The sequence below is a fragment of the Diabrotica virgifera genome, chromosome 6 (assembly GCF_917563875.1).
Source record: "Diabrotica virgifera virgifera chromosome 6, PGI_DIABVI_V3a".
NCBI lineage: Eukaryota > Metazoa > Arthropoda > Insecta > Coleoptera > Chrysomelidae > Diabrotica > Diabrotica virgifera.
Window position 1 is genome coordinate 239,594,489 of NC_065448.1, and position 22,970 is coordinate 239,617,458.

The 22,970-nt window shown below is 31.9% G+C and overlaps 2 protein-coding genes across 2 annotated transcripts; both read left to right on the top strand.

Moving 5' to 3' along the window:
- The first annotated feature begins 203 nt into the window (after positions 1-203).
- LOC126886805 (chymotrypsin inhibitor-like) lies at positions 204-5,246 on the top strand. The gene is made up of 2 exons (XM_050653870.1): positions 204-372; positions 4,950-5,246. Exons 1-2 carry the CDS (start codon positions 309-311, stop codon positions 5,156-5,158), a joined length of 273 nt encoding a protein of 90 aa, XP_050509827.1. The 5' UTR covers positions 204-308; the 3' UTR covers positions 5,159-5,246.
- Positions 5,247-16,332: 11,086 nt separating this feature from the next.
- On the top strand, positions 16,333-22,359 carry LOC126886806 (uncharacterized). Its single transcript, XM_050653871.1, has 2 exons — positions 16,333-16,497; positions 18,792-22,359. Exons 1-2 carry the CDS (start codon positions 16,444-16,446, stop codon positions 19,122-19,124), a joined length of 387 nt encoding a protein of 128 aa, XP_050509828.1. The 5' UTR covers positions 16,333-16,443; the 3' UTR covers positions 19,125-22,359.
- Positions 22,360-22,970: the final 611 nt, after the last annotated feature.

Below are 22,970 nucleotides of genomic sequence, written 5' to 3' on the forward strand. Positions count from 1 at the left end.
AAATTATCTGAGGAATCTCCTGTCTTCGTTTGTCGGTAGAGTTTCTGGACACCCTGTATAATAAATATATTTGTATGTTTATTTCAATTTGTATTTTTAACATTTGAATGTTAGCTACAACGGCTCTGTAAATGTGACAATTATCTTCTGTAAATATTGAAACTAAAGATAATGAATTATCACAAATTATATAATAATAACAACTATAATGTTGGTATATAAATCCAACAAATAAATAAAATTTGTTATTAATTCTTGTTGGGATTAATTTTTTATTCTAAAATAGTAGTACCTATTTTACTTACACCATGAATAAAGTACTTTTGGTATTTGTTTTGGCAACTGTCCTAGTTCAAGTATTTGCCCAGAGTGGTAAGTAGCAAATTATATTATAGTAATTTTGTTAATTTTAGAACTACCATCATCAACATGATCACGATCATCATATAAGGTGTTTTTTTTACAAACTTTATATGACGAATTTTTTTGCCAAAGATTTTGTTCAATGTTATTTTTTCTATTTGTTCCTGTTATACAGGGTGTAACAAAAATACAGGTCATAAATTAAATCACATATTCTGGGTCTAAAAATAGATAGACTGAACCTAACTTACCTTACAAATGTGCACATAAAAAAAGTTATAGCCCCTTGAAGTTACAAAATAAAAATCGATTTTTTCCAAAATATTGAAAACTATTAGAGATTTTTTATTGAAAATGAACAGGTGGCTTTCTTATGACAGGAACATCTTAACAAAAAATAAAAGTGAAATTTGTCCACCCCATTAAAATTTTATGTGGGCTTTGTTCTCTTAAACCTCCCCACAAATATGTGTGTACGTTCCAAATTAATTATTATTGTGGTACCATCAGTTAAACAAAATATTTTTAAAACATTTCTGTCTCTTTGTAATTTTTCAATAAGTCAGTTTTTATCGAGATATTTTGAACATTTGTAAAATCCATCACAATTGTTTACATGTAAGTAAGATTATAGAGACCTGATATGATAATAATATGAAAATTATTAATTGTGAATTTACATTTTTGGGTATATTTTGAAACATATTAATATCTCGATAAAAAATCGTTTATCGAAAAAATTCTAAGAGACAAAAACGTTTTAAAAATATTGTGTTTAAATAATGGGGGCGCAATAATAGTTTAATTTGAAGGTACACAAACATATGGGGCGTTTAAGGGAACAAAACTCCAATAAAATGTTTATGTAAACATATTAAAAAAGCTGCATCTCGATAAAAACTGCTTTATCGAAAAAATAGTAACAGGCAAAAAGTTTGAAAAACATTGTGTTTAACTAATGGTACCGCAATAATAATTAAATTGAAACGTGGACAAAAGTTTGGGTGGTTTAAGGGAACAAAACCCCTATAAAATTTTTTTTTGTGTGTACAAATTTAACTATTATTATTATTTTTTAATACTCTTACCATAAGAATACCACAAGCCCATTTTCAATAAAAAATCTTTAACAGTTTTCGATATACATATTGGAAAAATCGATTTTCATTTTGTAACTCCAAAGGGCTGTAACTTTTTTATGTGCACATTTGTACTAAGGTAAGTTAGGTTCAATCGAGCTATTTTTGGTCTCAGAATACGTGATTTAATTTCTTACCTACCTTTTTGTTACAGCCTGTATAGCTTTATCCATGTGTGTGTTGGTCCTTCTTTCTATCTTTCCTTTTCCAAGAGTCTTATCATGCCAAAACTGCCTAGCATGCGAGCGGTTTACTCCTGAAAAAATCGCTTAGAAACGGAATATACCGACTATTTTTTTGCCTTTCTACCCTAATAAACATTTTTATCCGATTCTAGTTTTCAAAGTTCAAATGTATTCTTTTTTAAACAATTTCCCAAATTGCCTCGAATAACATTTTTTAGGCGTATTTCATGAAGTAAATACTTTTTCTCTCTTGGTAATTTTTCGAAAACTGCTTCCTTTTCGAGTTGTTTGCAATTTTTTATTGAAAAAATGCCTTAGTTATTGATTCTGGGAATTTTTTTCTATGAAACTCCAAAATGAATTGTAATTTCACAAAAAACTGTATAATGTGCAAACCTTTAAATAGAATAAGTGGTTTCAATCTTCCTAAAAAATAGTTTTTTATTCAAAATATTTGGGTCTATGTCTTCAGCAAGAAAGGAACCACATACCTATCCTTGTCAGATATTCTTACTGGTACTTAAAAATTTAAACATTATAAAGCTTTTTATATAATTGCAATTCATTTATATTAGTGCATAGTTGTTTAGAAAACAAATCCAAAAATCAGTAATTATGGCATATTTTTAACAAAAATTTTTACGTATATCGAAAACAGATATATCGAAAAAAGTGTTTTTCGAAAAATTGCCTAAGAAAGAAATTGTTATTTCAGTGAGATAAGCCTAACAAATATGCAATAATAAATAAAAATAAAAATAAATTTAATAAATTGTAATTTAATCACATATATAAAATATTATTTAAGTTGATTATGCTATAAGAAAACAGTTTCAAAACCTCTTTAAGTTTAATTCTCTTTGTATAGAAATTGGGTTTTCAAGTCTACACTGTGGGCCGAAATAAAGGAGTACATTTTTTAGTTGAAAATAACTTTTTTGTTTTTTGGGCTATTTAATTTCTTTTTGCAGGGCTAATAGACTAACATGTCCTCAATATGACAGAAAATTTGGAAGGAAAAATATCGTACATGGTCGGACTTATAAAAAAAATTATGTGACGGTGCGTTTGAGCTCATTGCAAATGAAAACTGTCTAAGCTAAAATTGAACTGATATGCTCTTTTGGTAGGATAGCTATCCACAAGACTTCAATAAAAAAGAAATTTTTCAAAATTACCAGATTCGCAAAATATAATTTTTTTATTAAATTAGGAAAATGCAAAATTTTAACAAATAACACATTTATGAAAACAGTTTAATAATTTTAAAAGTTAGAGTAAAATATTATGAATGTGGCCACCATTATTGTTTACCAGTTCTTGAAGTCGTCTGCGCCATAAATTGATAGTCCCATTTATTACACCCTGTTAAAAATTGTTCCAAACAAACTGCATTCTTTCTTTGAGCTGTTCGACGGTTTCAAATTGTTGTCCGTCATACAAATTTTTTTCGAAAATTCCCCAAATTAAATAGTCAACCGGATTTACTTCTGGGCGTTAGGTGGCCATATCTCTGGCTCAATATAGTCCGGGCAATTTTAACTTAAGAATATCCTTATATTGTGGGAAGTGTGCGAAGGAGCACAATCCTGCTGGAAAGTGTAACCATAACATACTTCTTCATGATTTGATCTTGATATGTTTCTGAATTAAGTTTTACCCCGGTATCAACAAGAATTAGATGAGATTTTCCCAACATGAAATTTGAACACTCTATTAATTTGAGTATTTTTAGGAGGCCGTAAATACAACATTTTTTCATCTGAAAACCATATTTTTCTAATGTCTTCACGAGAACGGAATCTTCTTAGTAGCAAATTACATCTTTCCAGTCGTTTTTCTCTTACATTGGCAGTAAATTTTTGACAGTAAACTTTTTTAAATACTTTAAGATGGCCATCTTCTTTAATGATTCTTCGAACTGATGTGCGGGAAATCCTAGTTTCTTTTGCGATTTTCCTTGTTCCAACAGATGGGCCAGGTTGCAAATTTGCCAATTTTCCTCAGGAAATTCATTTACAATTTATCTTGCACCATAATTATATTTTTCACGGTAATTAATTAATATTCTATCCTCTTTGCTTAAAAGTTTCTAAAACGCAATGATTCGCGTTATAAAGTGGCAGTTGATATATCAGATAACTCAAGAACTGTCAAGAAATAACGCAAGTAGTTAAGTTAAATATGATACATCACACCAATTCGAGGATTATAACTTAACTATTATTCGAGGATTATAACTTTACGTTAACTATATAACTTCGTCATCCATCATACGGCTGATTGTCTTTATCGACTTCCACAAAGCATTTGACACAGTGGAAACAGTTTCTGTCTTAAAAGCACTATCAGAATGCAGAAGAGACCACAGGTATTAGGTCAATATATACGAAAATGCGACAACAACTAGTAACGTCCATTGCATGACTGAGAAGATAAAAATTGGTAGAAGGGTGCCGCAAAGAGATACCTTGTCGCCAAAACTACTTATAACAGTTATGGAGCGCTTGTTTAAACGAGTGGAAATCAAAGGGTATTAGCATCGATATTAAATCATCTTCGATATGCTGATGACATTTTTCTCATAACAGACGATTCAGGACAAGCAAGAGTTATGCTACAATAACTACAGAAAGCAACACAGAGTGTAGGTTTAAACATAAACTATGGAAAACAAAAATGATGACCAATCTCGTCCCCAATGAGCTAATAAGATTAAGAGCTCATAGATCTTGTGGAAAAATATGTGTACATATTTGAGTAACGAAATAAGGTTAACGCGAGACAGCCAACATGTGATCTACTCAGAAGACTAAGTTCAGATTAGACTGCATTCGGAAAAATGAGAGACGTTTATAAAATAAATATACCAATCCATTTAAAAAGGAAAGCTTTTAACTAGTGTTCCGAACAATCTCTCGTTCTCACTCCAACGTGTATTATTTTTACATAGGATTCTCTTTGTTACTTCAAACTTTGTTCCTCAAATGTTATTTCTAATATAACGTTGAAGAAATAACTATCTCATAACGGTGACGGATACATCACACCTAGTTTTAGCTAAATAATTATGGGATGGTTATTCCTGAGAGTTATCTTAACTTTAACTCAAATGTTAAAAATAACTTCGGTCATCCATCATAGGGCTGAATAGCAAGTGGTCAATTATATTCGATAGAATTATAGTTGAATCCCATATAAAATAATATTTAAGTTAAACGTGCTACAAGAGAACAATTTCAGAATAATATTTAATTTTTAGCCAGCCGTGTTCAATTAGGCAGGCTTGACTGCGGAGAAAATGCTGTACAAGGTTGTGCTCCCTGTTGTCCAGAAGCAGAAGCAACTTGTTCCAACAAAGTTCCTCAACCATGTCCTGGTATTTGCACTAGAGAATGTAGGATCCAATGTCGTTGTGCTCAAGGATACTTGAAAGACACGGCCACTGGAAAGTGTGTCAAAGAATGTTAATTTCTTATTTCTAAATATCTCAATTATATTTACTTAATAATTATGCAATGTAAAACAAAAATATAACAAATAAATCTTTATATTAAAATATCGGACTCTATGTTACAATATCGACTCAAACGCCTTTCCTCATCTTCTACCTCTGTTTCCTCTGAAGAACTACCGAAAAGCATCACGAAGTAGGATATAGCCATTGCTTTTCCTTCATGCTGTCGAAGTCATTGCTTCTCTCCTTCTAACCGTCCCTGTTCCCTGCTCTCCTCCTTTTAATGCGACGAAGATACTGGAGAACTTCCGTCATCAAGCTGCCTTCGATGAAAGCATTTCTGCTACTAACGTAGTTGTAGATAAAGGGTATTCCTTTCTTCAGCTAGCACTCCAATGGGTAGCATCTTTGCCATGATATATCCTGGCCCTGAGGATGGGTTGCATCCTCAGATACAGTGATGAATGCGCTGGTAACTCTTAAGGTGTTCAGATGATAGGTATACTGATGCGACCTTCCTCTGTGGTTCCTGGGTTCCGAGAATGTTAGCCCAAACTGGTATTTCGTATATTCATACTCACTTCCTGCTTTGTTTTGGGACACCTACATTCGGCATTAGCCGTGATAAAGCTGCCTGCTCTAGCACTGACCTGCTTCACCTGCTGCTTTAAACTGAGTCTGGATATCAATCATCACTCCCAAGTACCGAAGGAATAGTTGTGATGTGATTTCATGTTCTCCAATGCTCAGTGTTACAGTTTCCACCTGGTTCCGACAAATAATAAGCATTGATTGTGTTCTTCCACTTCATTAAGATAATTTGCCATGATCACCACAGCCACTTCATCGGCATATACTACGAGCCTAGCATCCTTGAGTAATTCTAGATTTAGTAGCCCATCATACATAATATTTCACAAGTGAAGACCTAGCATAGAGCCCTGTGGTACCCCTCCAACGATTTTATATTCCCTAGGACCGTACTTTGTGTCATACTTCAAAAGTGGATCATTAAAATAGCTAGTCACTATCCTCCTTAGATGCCTATGCAGTTGGCGGAGTTGAAAGCATTTTTTTATGTACAATGTGGCCACCAGACAGTACTTCTTCCTAGTATGTGTATGTGTCTATATGCGTATACGTATAGTTTACTTATTATTTCACGGGGGTAAGATCTACTCCTTCATGCTGTCGACGTCATTACTCCTCTCCTTTTAACCGTCCCTATTTTTAGCTCTTGACAATAATGACTTGACAATAATGAACTCTATGTATAGGCACCACCCCAGAAGATTGTACACTTGGATCTCACCTGGCGGACGACACCGAAATCAAATCGATTACATAATGATTAAACATCGCTGGAAAACATCTATTAGCCAATGTAAAACACGACCTAGCGCTGACTGCGGCTCTGACCACCAACTTCTTTTTGCAACGCTAAAGCAAAAATGCAAGGCAGGTGCTAGGGTCCGAAACAAGAGGATATCAAAAATAAAAGATACACAACAATTTAAAAGCCAATGTAATGAAAGATTCGAAAATATTTTACCAACTATCGCCACTCATGATTCCGAAAAGATTTGGTTATCTTTTAAAAATACCTTGATACAGACCTTGGCTGACTGCGAGGCACAGTCTAATGCCGTCTCAACCGGACCAAATAAAGTGTGGATGTCTGCAGATACTTTTGACCTCGTTGAAGAACGTAGAAAACTTAAAATTGCTGGAATCGAGAACCCTCTCAGGAATTCCCAGTACCGACAGCTATCTAGAGCTATTCAGGCTGCTTGTAGACGAGACAAAAACAAGCATATAGAGAAAATCTGCAGAGAAATTCAACTACATGCCGACACAAATAACACCAAAGAACTCTTTGATAAAGTCAGACTACTCACACGTAAATTCAAACAGAAATCTTGGTCTATCAAAGATGATGAAGGTAATGTACAGACGGATTTGGACAAGGTTATTGATGTTTGGAGGGCGTATTGTAAGTCTTTATACGCCAATACGGACCAGATGTCAGCGGACACCCCGTTTGTACCTGACTGCCAGACCTCCAATTTCCATTCTCCTTCAACAGAGACACACCACACTAGTTTTGAATCTGAACCTGACATACTTTTTTCCGAGGTGGAATTCGCTTTAAAAAGACTTAAGTTAAACAAAGCAGCAGGATATGATCTCATTACTGCAGACGTCTTGAAGCATCTTCCGGAATGTGGAGTGAAAATATTACATCGATTGTGTAATGAAATATGGCACACAGGCGTTTGGCCTGAGGATTGGAGAAAGACCATAATCATACCTCTTCATAAGAAAGGTTCAACAAATAATTGTAACAACTACAGGCTATTAGCTCTAATATCACACGCCAGTAAGGTGATCCTCTACATACTGCAACGGCGTCTAGAAAACTTCATAAGTTGGCAAATAGCACCTGAGCAGGCTGGATTTGTAAAGGGCAGAGGTACTAGAGAACAAATCCTTAATGTAAGAAACATCATAGAAAAAGCCAGAGAATACCAGATCCCGATATTTATATGTTTCGTCGATTATACAAAGGCCTTTGATAATGTTAGATGGGACAAACTATGGAACATATTGACGACAATGGGTGTACCTAAACACTTGACTCACCTTATTAGCAAACTGTACCAAGATAACCTGGCATATATTCGAATGGACGGATACCTGTCTGACAAATGCACTTTGGAGAAGGGAGTACGACAAGGATGCGTTTTATCTCCCTTATTATTTAACATCTATTCGGAGTTCATAATACGCAGAGTCTTGGATGGTTGGGAGGGAGGAGTAAACCTAGGTGGTGTTAAGATATCTAACTTGCGTTTCGCAGACGACACTACACTTCTAGCCTCTACTCCAGAAGAAATTATTGAATTATTAAAAAAACTCGAGGAAGAAAGTGCTAAATTTGGACTCATGGTTAACTACAACAAAACCAAAATCATGGTTATTGATCGCCAACAACAGTTTCCTGAAACCCAAACTATTGCGGGATGCGAGGTAGTCTCATCTATGATATATCTTGGAGCTCTAGTTAACAACACAGGCAGTTGTGAACTCGAAATTAGAAGACGCATTCAACTAGCAAGAGCAGAAATGAGTGAACTAAACGGGGTCTGGCGTGATCTTCACATTACTATGACAAACAAAAAGAGACTCGTTTCAACTCTGGTCTTTTCCATATTTTACTATGCATGCGAGACATGGACAGTCAAAGAATCAGATAGACGACGTATAGACGCCTTTGAAATGTGGACATGGAGACGCCTGCTTCGAATTCCATGGACGGCTCGCCGTACAAATGTCTCGGTTCTGGATGAAATTAAACCGGATCAGCGTCTCTCCAGTACCGTTTACTCTAGAATTTTAAAGTTCTTTGGTCATATCCATCGGAGTGATCACAAAATGGAGCGGTTGGTGGTCCAAGGAAGGCCTCAGACTCAACGCCAACGCGGAAGATCTCCACAGCGATGGGCGGACATTACTAAAAAGCTTCTCAACAAACAGTATACTGAGGCAATACATGTATCTGATGACCGCGACCAGTGGAGAAATATTATCAATCAAACTGTCCGAGCTGCTGAAGCCCAATTATGAACCACAACACATCTACTAAGATGTTAATGACTATGATGATGATGATTTTTAGCTCTCCTTCTTTCAGTGCATTGAAGATTCTAGAGAACTTTAATCGCAAATGTTCTGATTACATCCCAAAATGCCTTCAATAAAACCTCTCTGAAGAGATTTTCTGTCTGAAGTCTTCATCAGACTGTACTGTTACTGTTCATTTAGGCCAGGAACCGAAGCTTTTCACCTCGCAATTTTTACAGAATGGATCGATTTGCTTGAAAATTTGAGAATAAGTAGTGGATACTCCAAGGATCAAAATCTATATGATTACGAAAGGCGCTTTTACCATGGGGGTGGTTGCCACCCCATCTCGGGGGTGGAAATTTTTTATTATATTTTGACCTAAAAAGTTGATAAAAAAAATCTAAGGAAAAAATATTCTATACATTTTTTTGATAAAATAGAAAATAGTATAGAAATTTTATTTGATAGTATAGAAAAAATCAATGTTTTTCGATATACTCATTTACGATTCACTTAATTTCTTACCAAGGGAATTTTTGCGAATTTAATAACCTACAATTTTATATTGAAACATTTTTTCGTATCTCTGATGCTAATCTTTCTATTCTGAAGAAAATGGCATTTTTTACCAAACTATAAAAATTCGTTATTCGCTTTTAACTACAGTTTTTTAAAAACCAATAATTTTAAGCCAGTCAAACTTCTCGGATCTATTAATAATACATACATACAAGTAAATATGAATGAATAAGGCCAATGACTAAAAACACCGCTAACTTACATTATTATGCTTCCAATTGAATTTCTCCTTTTTTTTTCAAAAAAATATATTGATTTTTAACCGTAACTTTTTTATTTTAGAAAGTATGGTGAAAAATATTTTTTTTTACAACCGTGTTAAAAATGCAATTTTTAGCACTCCATACGAGCGTTAAAAATGCTAGTTTAAGGCACTAGTGCTTTAAAAATTTTATGGCACTGTAGTTCGTATTGACCGTATAGGCAATTTTGATGTAATGTCAAAAAATATAAAAATGGAATGTCAGTCAAGTTCAAGTAAAAGTTTTTGTAGATATTGTCCTGTAATTGCGTTTGTAGAAAAATATTGTATGATATGCGTGTTAAAAAGTACATTTTTAAGGCACTCATGTGAATTGCAGAACTCGCTTCGCTCATTCTGTAAACTTTCACATGCGTGCCTTAAACGTGTACTTTTAACACTTATATCATAAATAACTATTGTAGGTTTTTACAAGATCTATAAGCCTATTAATATTAAATCTTTTTAAAATCTTCATCACTTTTTCACTGAAAACTGACATTCTTTTCATTATAACTCACTTAATTTTTGAGCTAGAGACTTTTATTGCTAGAGATATATATTTTTAAGTACTTTAAATTAGTTTGAACAAGTTGTCCTCGAAAAATGCATAGTTTTCCCGTCTTTTGACTTTGAAACTACAATATTTAGCATTTGACGAAGAAGAGCCAACATAATATAATAAAGTAAAGCTCGATTACTATGGTCTTAAAGAAAATTTAAAAAAACAGTTTTGTGTATTTTTTCAGAAGGTACATTTTTGTTAAGTATAGTTGTTTTGATAAAACGAAGACTTTTGGAGTTATCAGCAGAAAACTTATTAAAAACATTGGATTTTTTCGATATTAAACTAACACTTTCGATAGCGAATAAATCCAAAACTATCAATTTTATCAAAAAAATGTATAAAACGTTTGTTGCTTAAAATGAATGTTTTTACCAACTTTTGCGAGTAATAGTTATTTATGATATAAGTGTTAAAAGTACACGTTTAAGGCACGCATGTGACAGTTTGCAGAATGAGCGAAGCGAGTTCTGCAATTCACAATGAGTGCCTTAAAAATGTACTTTTTAACAAGTATATCATACAATATTTTTTCTACAAACGTAATTACAGGACAATATCTACAAAAACTTTTACTTGAATGTGACTGACATTCCATTTTTATATTTTTCTTGACATTACATCAAAATTGCCTATACTGTCAATACGTAAATTTTAACTGCAGTGTCTTAAAAATTTTAAAGCACTAGTGCCTTAAAGTAGCATTTTTAACGCTCGTATAGAGTGCTAAAAATTACATTTTTAACACGTTCTTAGAAAAAATATAATAAAAAATTTCCACCCCTTAGATGGAATAGCAACCACCCCCATGGTAAAAGCTCCTTTCGGCATGATATAGATTTTGATCCTTGGACTATCCACTACTTATTCTCAAATTTTCAAGCAAATCGATCCATTCTGTAAAAATTGCGAGGTTTTGTCCTATTTTAAGCTTCATTACTTGTAGCCCAGTAAATGAACGGGAAATTCGGCGATACCGTGTAATTTTCAGGGGCAACTCCGAATTGCATGAAAATTTGGATATAAGTTCTACTTACCCTCCACTTCAAAGTTGAAATTGTGCCGTTTTTTGCTTTTACTTGGGGGGTGACAGTCACCCCTTCTCGGGGGTGAAAAAACATACGTTCAAGATAAGACCGGAAATGGATAAAATGACTGATTTTAAGCAACTTTTGTTCTATAGAGGTTTTTACGTAAGTCAATAATTTTCGAGTTATTTGCCATTGAAAATGTTGATTTTTCGACAAAAAAACTACGTTTTCAGACGGGTTTTCGCAAATAACTCAAAAGTAAATATTTTATCAAAAAAAATATACTTGGCAAAAGTGTAGCTTATAAAAAACCCAAAAAAAGGGTGTATCAGTAAAGTCTATCAATCAAATAAAAGCAAAGTTGTAGCTCATGAAAAATACGTTCTTATTCAACTAATTCCAAATCGAATATTTCAAGGTGAAATCACCGAAAAATTAGGCACTTTTCGGGAAAAACCCATTTAAATTTTTTTAAAGTGTTTATAAAAAGCTCTGTTTTAATTGTTAACAAAAGTTTTAGCATTAAAAATAAGCGAGTTACGCTCAAAATAAAGTTGGCCCTCTTTTTTTTTGTAAAAAATCATGAAAATCTCGCCGTTTTTAGCTCCCCAAATGAAATTAATCGCTACCGCTTTACAAACAATTTACTTACCTATCTATTTTTTATATGATCGGTCAGTCTCGCCGGTTTAAAGTGTTTATTTTTGAAAGGGTTATAATTGAGAAAGCTTGAATGGGTCACTAATCACGAGTGTATGCAAATTTTGAACAGCCATATCTTAACCAATTTTTGTCTTACGGAGAAACAAAATGAAACTAACATGATTATAATAGCAAAACCTACATTTTTTTACTCTTTAAGATTTTTCTTATCGCTAATACTTTTTAAGTTATTTTGTAAAAATGAAATTTTTCAAAAATTTTTAGAAATTTTTTTTACTATAAAACCAAATGTTTTCAAAAATAAGCACTTCAAACTAATCAAACTTACAGATTCTATAAACAATACACATACAGTTAAAATAAATGGTAAAGCCAAACGATTAATTTCATTTAGGGTGCTAAATAAAGGGAGGTTTTCACGATTTTTTTTACCAAAAAAAGGGGCCAAGTTTTTTTTTAGTGTAACTCGTTTATTTTTAATGCTGTAAACTTTTGTAAAAAACAAATCATAAGCTTTTTTAAAAACTTTAAAAATGTTAATAAGGTTTTCCCGAAATACGCTTCTTTCTTCGGTGATTTCGCGTTGAATTATTCGATTTGGAATTAGACGAATAAGAACGTATTTTTCATGAGCTACAACATTGCTTCTACTCAATTTGTAAACTTAACTGGTACACCATTTTTTTAGTTTTTTTATAGGCTACACTTTTACTAAAAATATTTTTTTCGATAAAATATTTACTTTTTGAGTTATTTGGGAAAAACGGTCTGAAAACGTAGTTTTTTTGTCGAAAAATCAACATTTTAAATCGCGAATAACTCGAAAAGTATTGACTTACGTGAAAAACTTTATAGAACAAAAGGTGCTTAAAATAAGTCAATTTATCCATTTCCGGCCTTATTCCAAACACGCGTTTTTCACCCCCCGAGAAGGGGTAAATGTCACCCCCCAAGTAAAAGCAACCAACGGTACAAATTCAACTTTGAAGTGGAGGGTAAGTAGAACCTAAATCCAAATTTTTATGCAATTCGGAGTTGCCCCTGGAAATTACACTACCAAACGGTCATTTATTGGGCTATTGGACTAATTTGGAATCTGTAAATGTTTATCCAATTCGTTAATAATTTTTATTTTACAATTTTTTCTTTTGAAAACAATATCCAAATTAGAAATCGAAATGGCAAAACAAATGTAAAATGTAGGTATTTTTCATTACAGTCAATGTTGTGGTTTAATTCCATATAAAATAGTACTCAAGTTAAAGATGCCATACAAAAAAAGTTAGTTTCGGAACCTATCTTATTTTTAGCTGGACGTGTTCCATTGAGCCTTAACTGCGGAGAAAATTCTGTACAGGGTTGTGCTCCCTGTTGCCCAGAAGCAGAAGCCACTTGTTCCAATAAAGTGCCTCAACAGTGTCATGGTATTTGTACTCAAGATTGTAGGAGCTACTGTCACTGTGTGAAAGGATACTTAAAAGATACAGCAACTGGAAAATGTGTTAGAGAATGTTAATTTATTTTAAATAAATTTATTAAATAACTATGCAATGTAAAAATATGTAACAAATAAATGTGTATTTAAGGCCATCGGTACATAATTCGCAAATATTTTACGGTTATCCCTATTTTGTCAGTCTTTACACAGCAAATTACGTGTAGTAAAATTGACACTGGTATGGATATGTAAACATTACTAGAATGTCATTCTACTTGAAAATGTCATCATTAACTTAAAGAGATGGCTTTTGAATGTTCTTGGATAACTGTTATTTGTATAATTGCAAATTATTAATTCAGTTAATAAATGTGACTATTTCATTCATAGGAGATTCTGACCAATAGAAAGCTACAGAAATCTGAATTAAATCAATAATTTTTGATAATCTCCCGTCGTTAAGTATATTACGTCAGATGCCCTTCGTTGCTACGAAAAAATACATTCAGTGACATTAATGACAATTAATGTTTTAAAAATTATAAAAGTGATGACTTTCAATCGTCAAATATTTATAAAAACTGTGTGTTTAATGGTACTTACATAAATAAATTACAATAAAATTTTGGTTTTGAACAGTTTTATTCATGAAATAATCGCAACAAATTGCACTCGACCTCTGAAATTAATATATAATTTTTGCTCTCGTGACACTTTGACATAATTTCGCCTTCGGTTCGTGAAATTAAAACTGTCAAAGTGTCACTCGGGAAAAATTCAATAATTTCAGAGCTCTTGTGCAATTACTACTGATAATTTTTTCACTAACTATGTATTCAGTGATTGTAATAATTTATATATACAACAATAACTAATACTCAATCAAGAAAGGAGGAAAAGTGTAAAAGTGATTTTTTAATAATATATTGTTATTATGGAACGCTTACAATTTTGAACATCTTTAATAACAAAATACTTGGATCGCAGAATATATTATAATGATGTATTCTCTGCTTGGATCTTCCACAAATAATACACAATAAATAACTTTTTATTAAGTTCACGTCTTAAATCAATTATTTATCAAATACACTATATATTAATATTATTTAATCAACAACTCAAAATATTGCCGATGCCATGTCAAATATTTAAAATGGTCACTGATTGTCAGTGTCTGACTGACAATATGCTGACAATATTCTATTCGACTGAGTGCGTTGTAAGACAATGATATATTTGGAAAATATTACCATGGACATTGTGTTCATTTTTTTCGAATCCTGAAAAAACCAATAAATATTTTTGAAAAATTTAAACGCACAATGAAAGACTAAATTATTACCGAGGGCCGAAAGTCCCTTAGAATAAATAAAAAGTATATTTTGAATGAGATATTTGAAATTAAAAATCACACTAAATTTTCTCTTAGTTTTTCACCCCTGTAACTTATTAAAATAAACATTATAGAAGTTCTCAGGGACTTTCGGCCCTCGCTAATAACGTAATCTTTCATTCTGCGTTTAAATTTTTTAAAAATACTTATTAGTTTTCTCAGGATTCGAAAAAAATAAATCCTCATTTGAATAGCATTGCAGCCGAAAATACGTACCCATTCTCTTAAAAGAGAAACATCAAAATTACAATTATTTTCGTAATGGTAGGGAAGCTCAAGAATTTTTTGCGTCACTCGAGCACGTCAGAAAATCACATGGGGAGAAACCTTGTACCCTGTAAATGTACCCCTACCATATATGGACTCTTAATACAGAGGTATGCGTTGGGGGCAGTCCGTAAAAAAATCTATCCTTAGAAAAACTCTAAAACATCAGATTAAGACGAGGTAAGTCAAGTACAACAAACGGAGCCTGTTAAAATAAACCGAGGAGTAAGACAAGGAGATACCATCTCGCCCAAGCTATTCAACCAAGCGCTAGAAGATTTGTTCAAACAAATGCACTGGGATGGTTTGGGTATAAACATAAACGGGCAATATCTGAATCAGTTACGATATGCTGATGATATTGTATTAATAGCAGAAAGAAGTGAAGAATTACAAAGAATGATGGAAGAACTAGTAATTACAGTGGCACAAACAAGAATAGAACAAGTAAAAGAGTATATATATCTAGGACAAATCACTAGATTAAATAAAGAAAATCAGACCGAAGAAATAAAGCGAAGAATAAAATTGGCCTGGGCATCATTCGGAAAACTGTCTTATATGCTAAAGAACAGAAAATACCCGCAATACCTAAAAACAAAAGTCTTCAATCAATGTATACTCCCTGTTTTAATATATGGCTCTCAGACATGGACGTTTTACAAAAGAGAATATGGAAAAAATAGCAAAGACAGAAAGAGCCATGGAAAGACAAATGCTGAACATTAAATTATCAGACAGGAAAAGAAACGAATGGATCCCTAACAAAACAAAAGTGGAAGACGTCTCTACCCAAGTAGCAAAGCTTAAATAAAAGTTCGCTGGACACACCCTACGGCAGAAGGATGAAAGATGGACTAAGATGATTATACATTGGAGACCAAGGAACCACAAACGAAAAAGGGGAAGGCCACAGATGCGATGGTCAGATGACCTGAAGAAACACACTGAGTCAAAATGGATGCAAATTGCCCAAGATAGAGAGGCATGGAAGAAGGAAAAAGAGGCCTATATCCAAGGATGGATGTTTAGGGCTGATTAGATAGAAGTTAAGTACATGAACAACAGTGAATATTTCAAAAATTTGATTTGATTGGGGCGAAAGAAGTACAATAATTATAGAAAACACAAACAAAACATAAACGTAACTATCCGTTTAGTGGAAGACCACCATTAGACAAAACATAATATGTATAAACACTGCTTTTTGTCATATTAAAATTAAAATATTTTCTTATAGACCTTTTTTTAGAAAAAAAAATCTCACATTTTTTAACCATAAATTCTCTTATTATGTGTAAATTGGCTGACTAAATTATTAAACAAATTAACTAGTAAACTAAAAAAACTCAAGGATATTAATTAATTATAATGAGAAACTTATTCAAAAAACAATCATTAAAAGACTTGTCTAAAAGCTGTGCCATTATACCATAGATCAGTTTTGCAGTTATTTATCATTATCACTCAAGTTTTCAACAATTCGTGCAGAATGAACAAAATTATTGTTTTATTATTATTATCAGTGTACTCAGCTACAACTGCAGTAAGTACTTTTTATCTCTGTTATGTTAAAAACTAAAGGGTTGTCAACAGCTAGTGCCTTCTTCCAATCCTTTCTTTGACATGGCTTCATCAACTTCATTTTTCCATGATCTTCTCGGTCGTCCTCACCTCCTTGTTCCTCTTTGGTTGCATTCTATAACCTTGTTTATCCATGTATTTTATGTTCTACGTACGTGGCACAAATACAACAAAGACAAAGTTACTTGTGGTTAGCAAACAAGACGTGGGCCTTATGCAACTAATTGTCAATAATGAACCTTTAACAAAAGTTAACCATTTTAAATACCTAGGATGTTGAGTAAGCGAGACATTAAATCCGGATGAAGAAATTAAAATTCGTATAGAAATTGCAAGAGTGGCATTTATGAAACTTTGATCTATTCTGAGCTGATAGATTTTAATTATGGTATGGACTGTAATTATTTGCGCTGGTATGGATATATTGCATTAAGAAAACTATATTTAAATTTGAAGTTTATTCTGACAACTTGGTAAAAATTCAGTTATTTCTATATTAACAAATTGAAGAATCTCAGATGCAGAATCCACCAATTTAATAAATTAAAATGGTAGATAGTATTTTAAAACTGAGATTTTTCGTTTTTGAAAGTTCTTACTGGTACATCCTTAATCTGCGACTTTTTCAATTAATAAGACAGCAGACGACGAATATAGAAAACGAAAGGGAAACGATCACATTTCGCTTTCATTCGTCTAGGAAAAACGGACAGCAGAGAAACTTTCAGTATGTACTCAAATCCGAGTAAAGGAAATAAAAATAATAAATGATGGTTTTGCTTGTTTTCGATTCAGAGGGTTGCACACCAGCTAGACAGGCACTGTTTCTACCCTTTCAGGCGTCATCAGTAGCTTTCGATAGTGTGCCCACCTCTGAACCGAAAAACAGCTCCACCATTTGAATGAAATTTGAATTATTTTTCAGATTCCCTTTAAAATGATGGTGTAGCTGTTTTTCGGTTCAGAGGTGGGCACACTATCGAAAGCTACTGATGACGCCTGAAAGGGTAGAAACAGTGCCTGTCTAGCTGGTGTGCAACCCTCTGAATCGAAAACAAGCAAAACCATCATTTATTATATTTATTATTATTTCTATATTGTTTATCAAGGTGCATGCATCACCATGCAAACATAAATCTTTTTTTATTTTCTTTTCATCTTCTACGAAACTGTCACATAACAAAAAAAGTCAAAAAGTTCCTAACATGAGCAACCCTCAACTGAATTTACAACTAAGAATCAAGTTCCTAAAATGTTCTGTGTATCATGTATTACTATAATATAGATATCCATATTATGGATGTGAAACCTGGATCATGAAGGTTAACATGATGAACAAATTAGAAGCCTTCGAGATGTGGTCATATCGTAGAATGCTCAGAATATCTTGGATTCAATGCATTTCAAACAGAGAAGTCTTAAACAGAGTAGGTCAAGGCGAAGGTGACTTAATGAAGATGATAAAAAAGAGAAAACTTGAATACCTCGGGCATATAATGAGAGGTATCAGATACAGGATGCTGCAGTTAATACTCAACGGAAAGGTCGACGGAAAAAGAGGAATTGGTCGGAAGAAATATTCATGGCTCCGGAACCTTTGTCAATGAACTGGCTTATCAGCAGATCAACTATTTAGGGCAATCAATGAGGGTATTTGGCTCCGAATTCCATCCTACTACATCGATTTATTTGATATTTTCACAGTAAGTAGGAAATAGCTTAAGAAGCAAAGTCTACCTATAGTTACTCTATAGGTCCATTTTCCGTTGGAACTTTACCAAGCTGCAGACGGAGGTTGTGAATTGCAACTTTTCAGAATTCCGTCTTGTCTTCACTGCAGCATCCATCTGGCTTGCGCAAATTTTAGAAGTCATGGAGGTGTTACAAGGGAAATGGACCAATAAGTTTTCAATTTAAAAATTTTTAGTAATATTTTTAATATTTTTCAATATTATTAATGTTGCTATTAGGATTGAAAACTTTACCTTTTTTTTATTGTAATATTCTTGGTGTTTGAATAAAGTTATTTTAAAGCAGAGTAACAATATTATTAGTTAATGTATTTTTTGTATCGAAAAAAAAAATTAATTTTGAATAGTTTCTTGAAAGTAACATGACAGGGATGAAAGTCGCATCTGAGAACGGACCGGATTAGCACATGAGCAGAGCAATTATGTACCTACCCATGTATCTAGTAGCGTGGCGCTTACTGTATATTTAAAACACTACTTATTTATTGTTTTCTTTATATTTTAGCCATCATTGGGCCAAACCGATCCAGTAGTAATAGCAGCTGTAAAAACATGTGCTCAAGCAAACAGTCTTTCACTTCAGGACTTCTACAATCACCTACGAAAAGGTGAATATGGTGCAAATGTCAAAGAATTCAACCTTTGTTTTTACGGAAGCGAAGGGTTGAAGATAGTTGATGATAAAGGAATGATTGATAAAGCTCTAGCTGCAGACTTCATTCGCAGAGAATATGGTGATAAAGCGGAAGACATTATCAAAAATTGCTTAATTGACAAAGACAATGCACTTGAGACTTCGTGGGGAGTTCGTCTATGTATTACAAAGGCAACACTTTAAATGAGCCCAATAAAATAAAATTACATTAAAATGTAATTCCGTACAGGTTGGAATAATTTTTTTATCAAAGTTTAGGTACAAACAAAAGATATTTTCAAGAAAGTATATGATTCATATGAGGGCATCATTGTTTAAATAATTAAAAATGGGTAATTTTTGCACAGAATTTACTTTTTTAACTGCTGAGGTAATTCATGTTTTTATTAAGATTTTTACAGTTTTTTTTCTGCAAAGCTGAAGAAACAATATTTTATATAAGACTTACTGAATTAAATTTGACCCTTAATTAATTTAAATAATTGTAAGTCAAAATTGAAAAACAAATTTCCAAAAAAATATTATTTGCATTATAAATAAACACTATAAAACATTTTGTTTTGCAGTAAAAGTTGCACTATGGTACTAAACCGAAAAAAAATTGGTTAATAAATATTAAGTACTTTATGAGATACTTAATTTGTTTATAAAAAATTACCATTTTTTAAATTGCAAAAACACGGTTGTTGCCGATGGAGTATACAAGTTTTTAAGGTCTTATTTTTTTGCTTTATACAGTATGTCCCTGTAAGTTGTATCCATATGGAAAACTTTTTTACTATTAATTTTACGAAAAAAAGTTATTCTTTATAAAAAGCTCTGCATGGTCCAAAACCTAAGATTTAATCATAAAATATCACATTTTTTGAATATTATACGAGGTATGTCAAAAAGTTTGAATTTCACTCAAGAGTAAAGTAGCTTTATTTTTCGTAATATTGGAAATTGCTATTATGAAAAGTTATTTGGAATTAAAAACTATATTCTAATATGCAATTACATCCTTCTAATTGAAAAAGTTTTTTTTTTGAGAAATTATGGATAACTATCATTATTTTTTCAGTTGTTTCAATTCTGATAACTCTTTTATTATTAATTTTACGAAAAGAAGTGATTCTTAATAAAAAGTTCTGGATAGTCTAAAATACAACCATCTTATATTAAATTTTATCAATTTTATACGAGGTATGTCAAAAAAGATAAATTTAGATCAAAAGTAAAGTACCTTTATAGTTCAGAATATTTCAATTAGAAGGATGTAATTACATACTGAAACATAGTTTTTAATTCTAAATAACTTTTCATGATAACAATTTTCGATATTGTGAAAAATAAACGTATTTTACTCTTGAGCGAAATTCATATTTTTTGACATACCTCGTATAAAATTGATAAAATTTGACAAAAGATGGTTGTATTTTAGGTTTTAGACCATGCAGAACTTTTTATTAAGAATCACTTTTTTTCGTAAAATTAATAATAAAAGAGTTATCTGAATTAAAATAACTGAAAATAATGATAGTTATCCATATTTTTCAAAAAAAAATTCAATTAGAAGGATGTAATTGTATACTAGAATACAGTTTTTAATTCCAAACAACTTTTCATAATAGCAATTTTCAATATTGTGAAAAATAAAGCTACTTTACTCTTGAGTGAAATTCAAACTTTTTGACATACCTCGTATAATATTCAAAAAATTTGATATTTGATGGTTAAATCTTTTTGGTTTTGGACCATGCAGAGCTTTTTATAAAGAATAACTTTTTTTCGTAAAATTAATAATAAAAAAGTTTTCCATATGGATACAACTTACAGGGACATACTGTATATATTTTCGACAGATGTATTGACAAGTTAAAATTTCAATTAAACACCCCTCCAAAATGGTGTGTGAAAATTGGTGTAATTTGTTTAAAACTTTATTTTTTAATAACATCGCCATGATTAAAAATTTTGAAATTATTTTTCGATATTCCTGTTCCTGGTAGTTTTTGACACATTTACAAATGAAAAAAAAATTCTATATCAATTTTTTGCCGAGATAGCTTTTCCAAGTTTAAAAATTCATATTTTGTTTATTTATCAATATTAACATTTTAAAGTGCGTGAGTACATCTATCAACCCTACTACTCAACAATGTCATTTATACATAGTGTAAAAATTTTAGAGTATTTTAAAAAATAATGATTCTCGTAGCGACATTAAATGAAAACTTTTTGCATGAAGAGTGGTGCAGTAGTACTTTGCAATATCTTCGTTAATAATGGACCAATTTCAATGTTTTTTTTTTTTTAGTTTAGAGTAGCATATAAAAATAATAACGTCTAAATGACACTTTTTACAATAAATATTCGTCAATTTGTATAAATAAACAAATTTTTTTCACTACGTGTGATAAATAAAAATTGACACAAAAAATTTCTTATAAAAAAATTAACAATATAATACTGAATTAGCATTAAAAATTTAAAGACTTTTAAAATTAAGTAAGTATCTCATAAACTACTCAGTATTTATCAACCAATTTTTTCAATTTATACTGATATGATAGCGCAACTTTTTGCGTAAAACAAAATGTTTGATAGTGCTTATTTATAATGCAAATAATATTTTTTTGGAAACTTGTTTTTCAATTTTTATTTACAATTATTTAAATAAATTAAATGTCAAATTTAATTTAGTAAGGCTTATATAAAATATTGTTTCTTCAGCTTTGCAAAAAAAAATTGTAAAAACCTTAATACGAACATAAATTACCGCAGCACTTAAAAAAGTAAATTTTGAGCAACAATTATACTTTTTCTCATGAGCATCTTTCAGTGCGTCACAGTTTTTCGATTTCTTTCTAACGCATTAAATTGTATGTGACAGAAAAAAACGCACGTCGGTGATTACATTTCGTCGGTGACATTTATAACATTTATTCTAGTTGTCAATAGATGGCGCTATAATCGAAAAAAAATTATTTACGAATTATATAATATATATCTACGAATATAATCAGTACAATTTATAAGACTATACAAATCAAAGAAAATACCATTTTATAAATGCAATAAACACAATTGATTTGTTTTTATGCCAAATTGCAAATAAAATGTGACAACTGTCAGATTTAACTAAAATTTCATGTCACTAAAATGTATATTATCACGGACTTACCTTTTTTTCCTATCATTTGTGACGCACTGAAAAATGCTCATGAAAAGAAGCATACCTATTTTAATTATTTAAACAATGATCCCTCATATGAATCATATACTTTCTTGAAAATACCTTTTGCTTTGACCTAAACTTTGATAAAAAATTTATTCCATCCTGTACGGAATTACATTTTGATTTACATGTATTGTATTTTTATTTAATCGGTCTAAATATTATATGCGGAAATAAAGATTTGAATTTTACTAGATAGTTGTAATATATTTTATTTTATAAACAATTGTATCTATAATTCTATTCAATTTTACTACCCCTATTATAATAATTGTATGCCTGTTTTAGACAAAACAGGCCTTAAACTATGTTCCATAAAATAGAAGAAGGAGAGGAAGACCACCATTCGGATGGAGAGAAGGAATCAGAGGAATAATGAGAGATGGAGCCGTAAATGAGGAGGAATGGACCGTCTGAACAAGGTGGATATCGAAATGCGGGACACGGCAGAGGCTATAGCACCCCTCCAAACTAGACTCCGACACAAGAGGGATAAAATTGACGTTAACCACACGCCTAAGCAATCTAAAATACGCCGACGATATCTGCCTATTAGGATAAATGTTACAAGATGTGGCTGACCAATTGGAAACACTTTCCAATGAAGCCAATAATTTAGGCAATGTTGTCTAATGCCGACATTGATTTTAATTTCTTCCGTGTGCCGTGTGTACAGAGGCGGCTTTACCTATTTTGCAGGGTGTGCGGTGCACACGGGCGCCGGGATGTTGGGGGCGCCGAGCGCCGAAGAGCGAGTCCTTTACTTTGTTCCAACATAAAATATGCTTTAAAACGAAAATTGGAAAAAT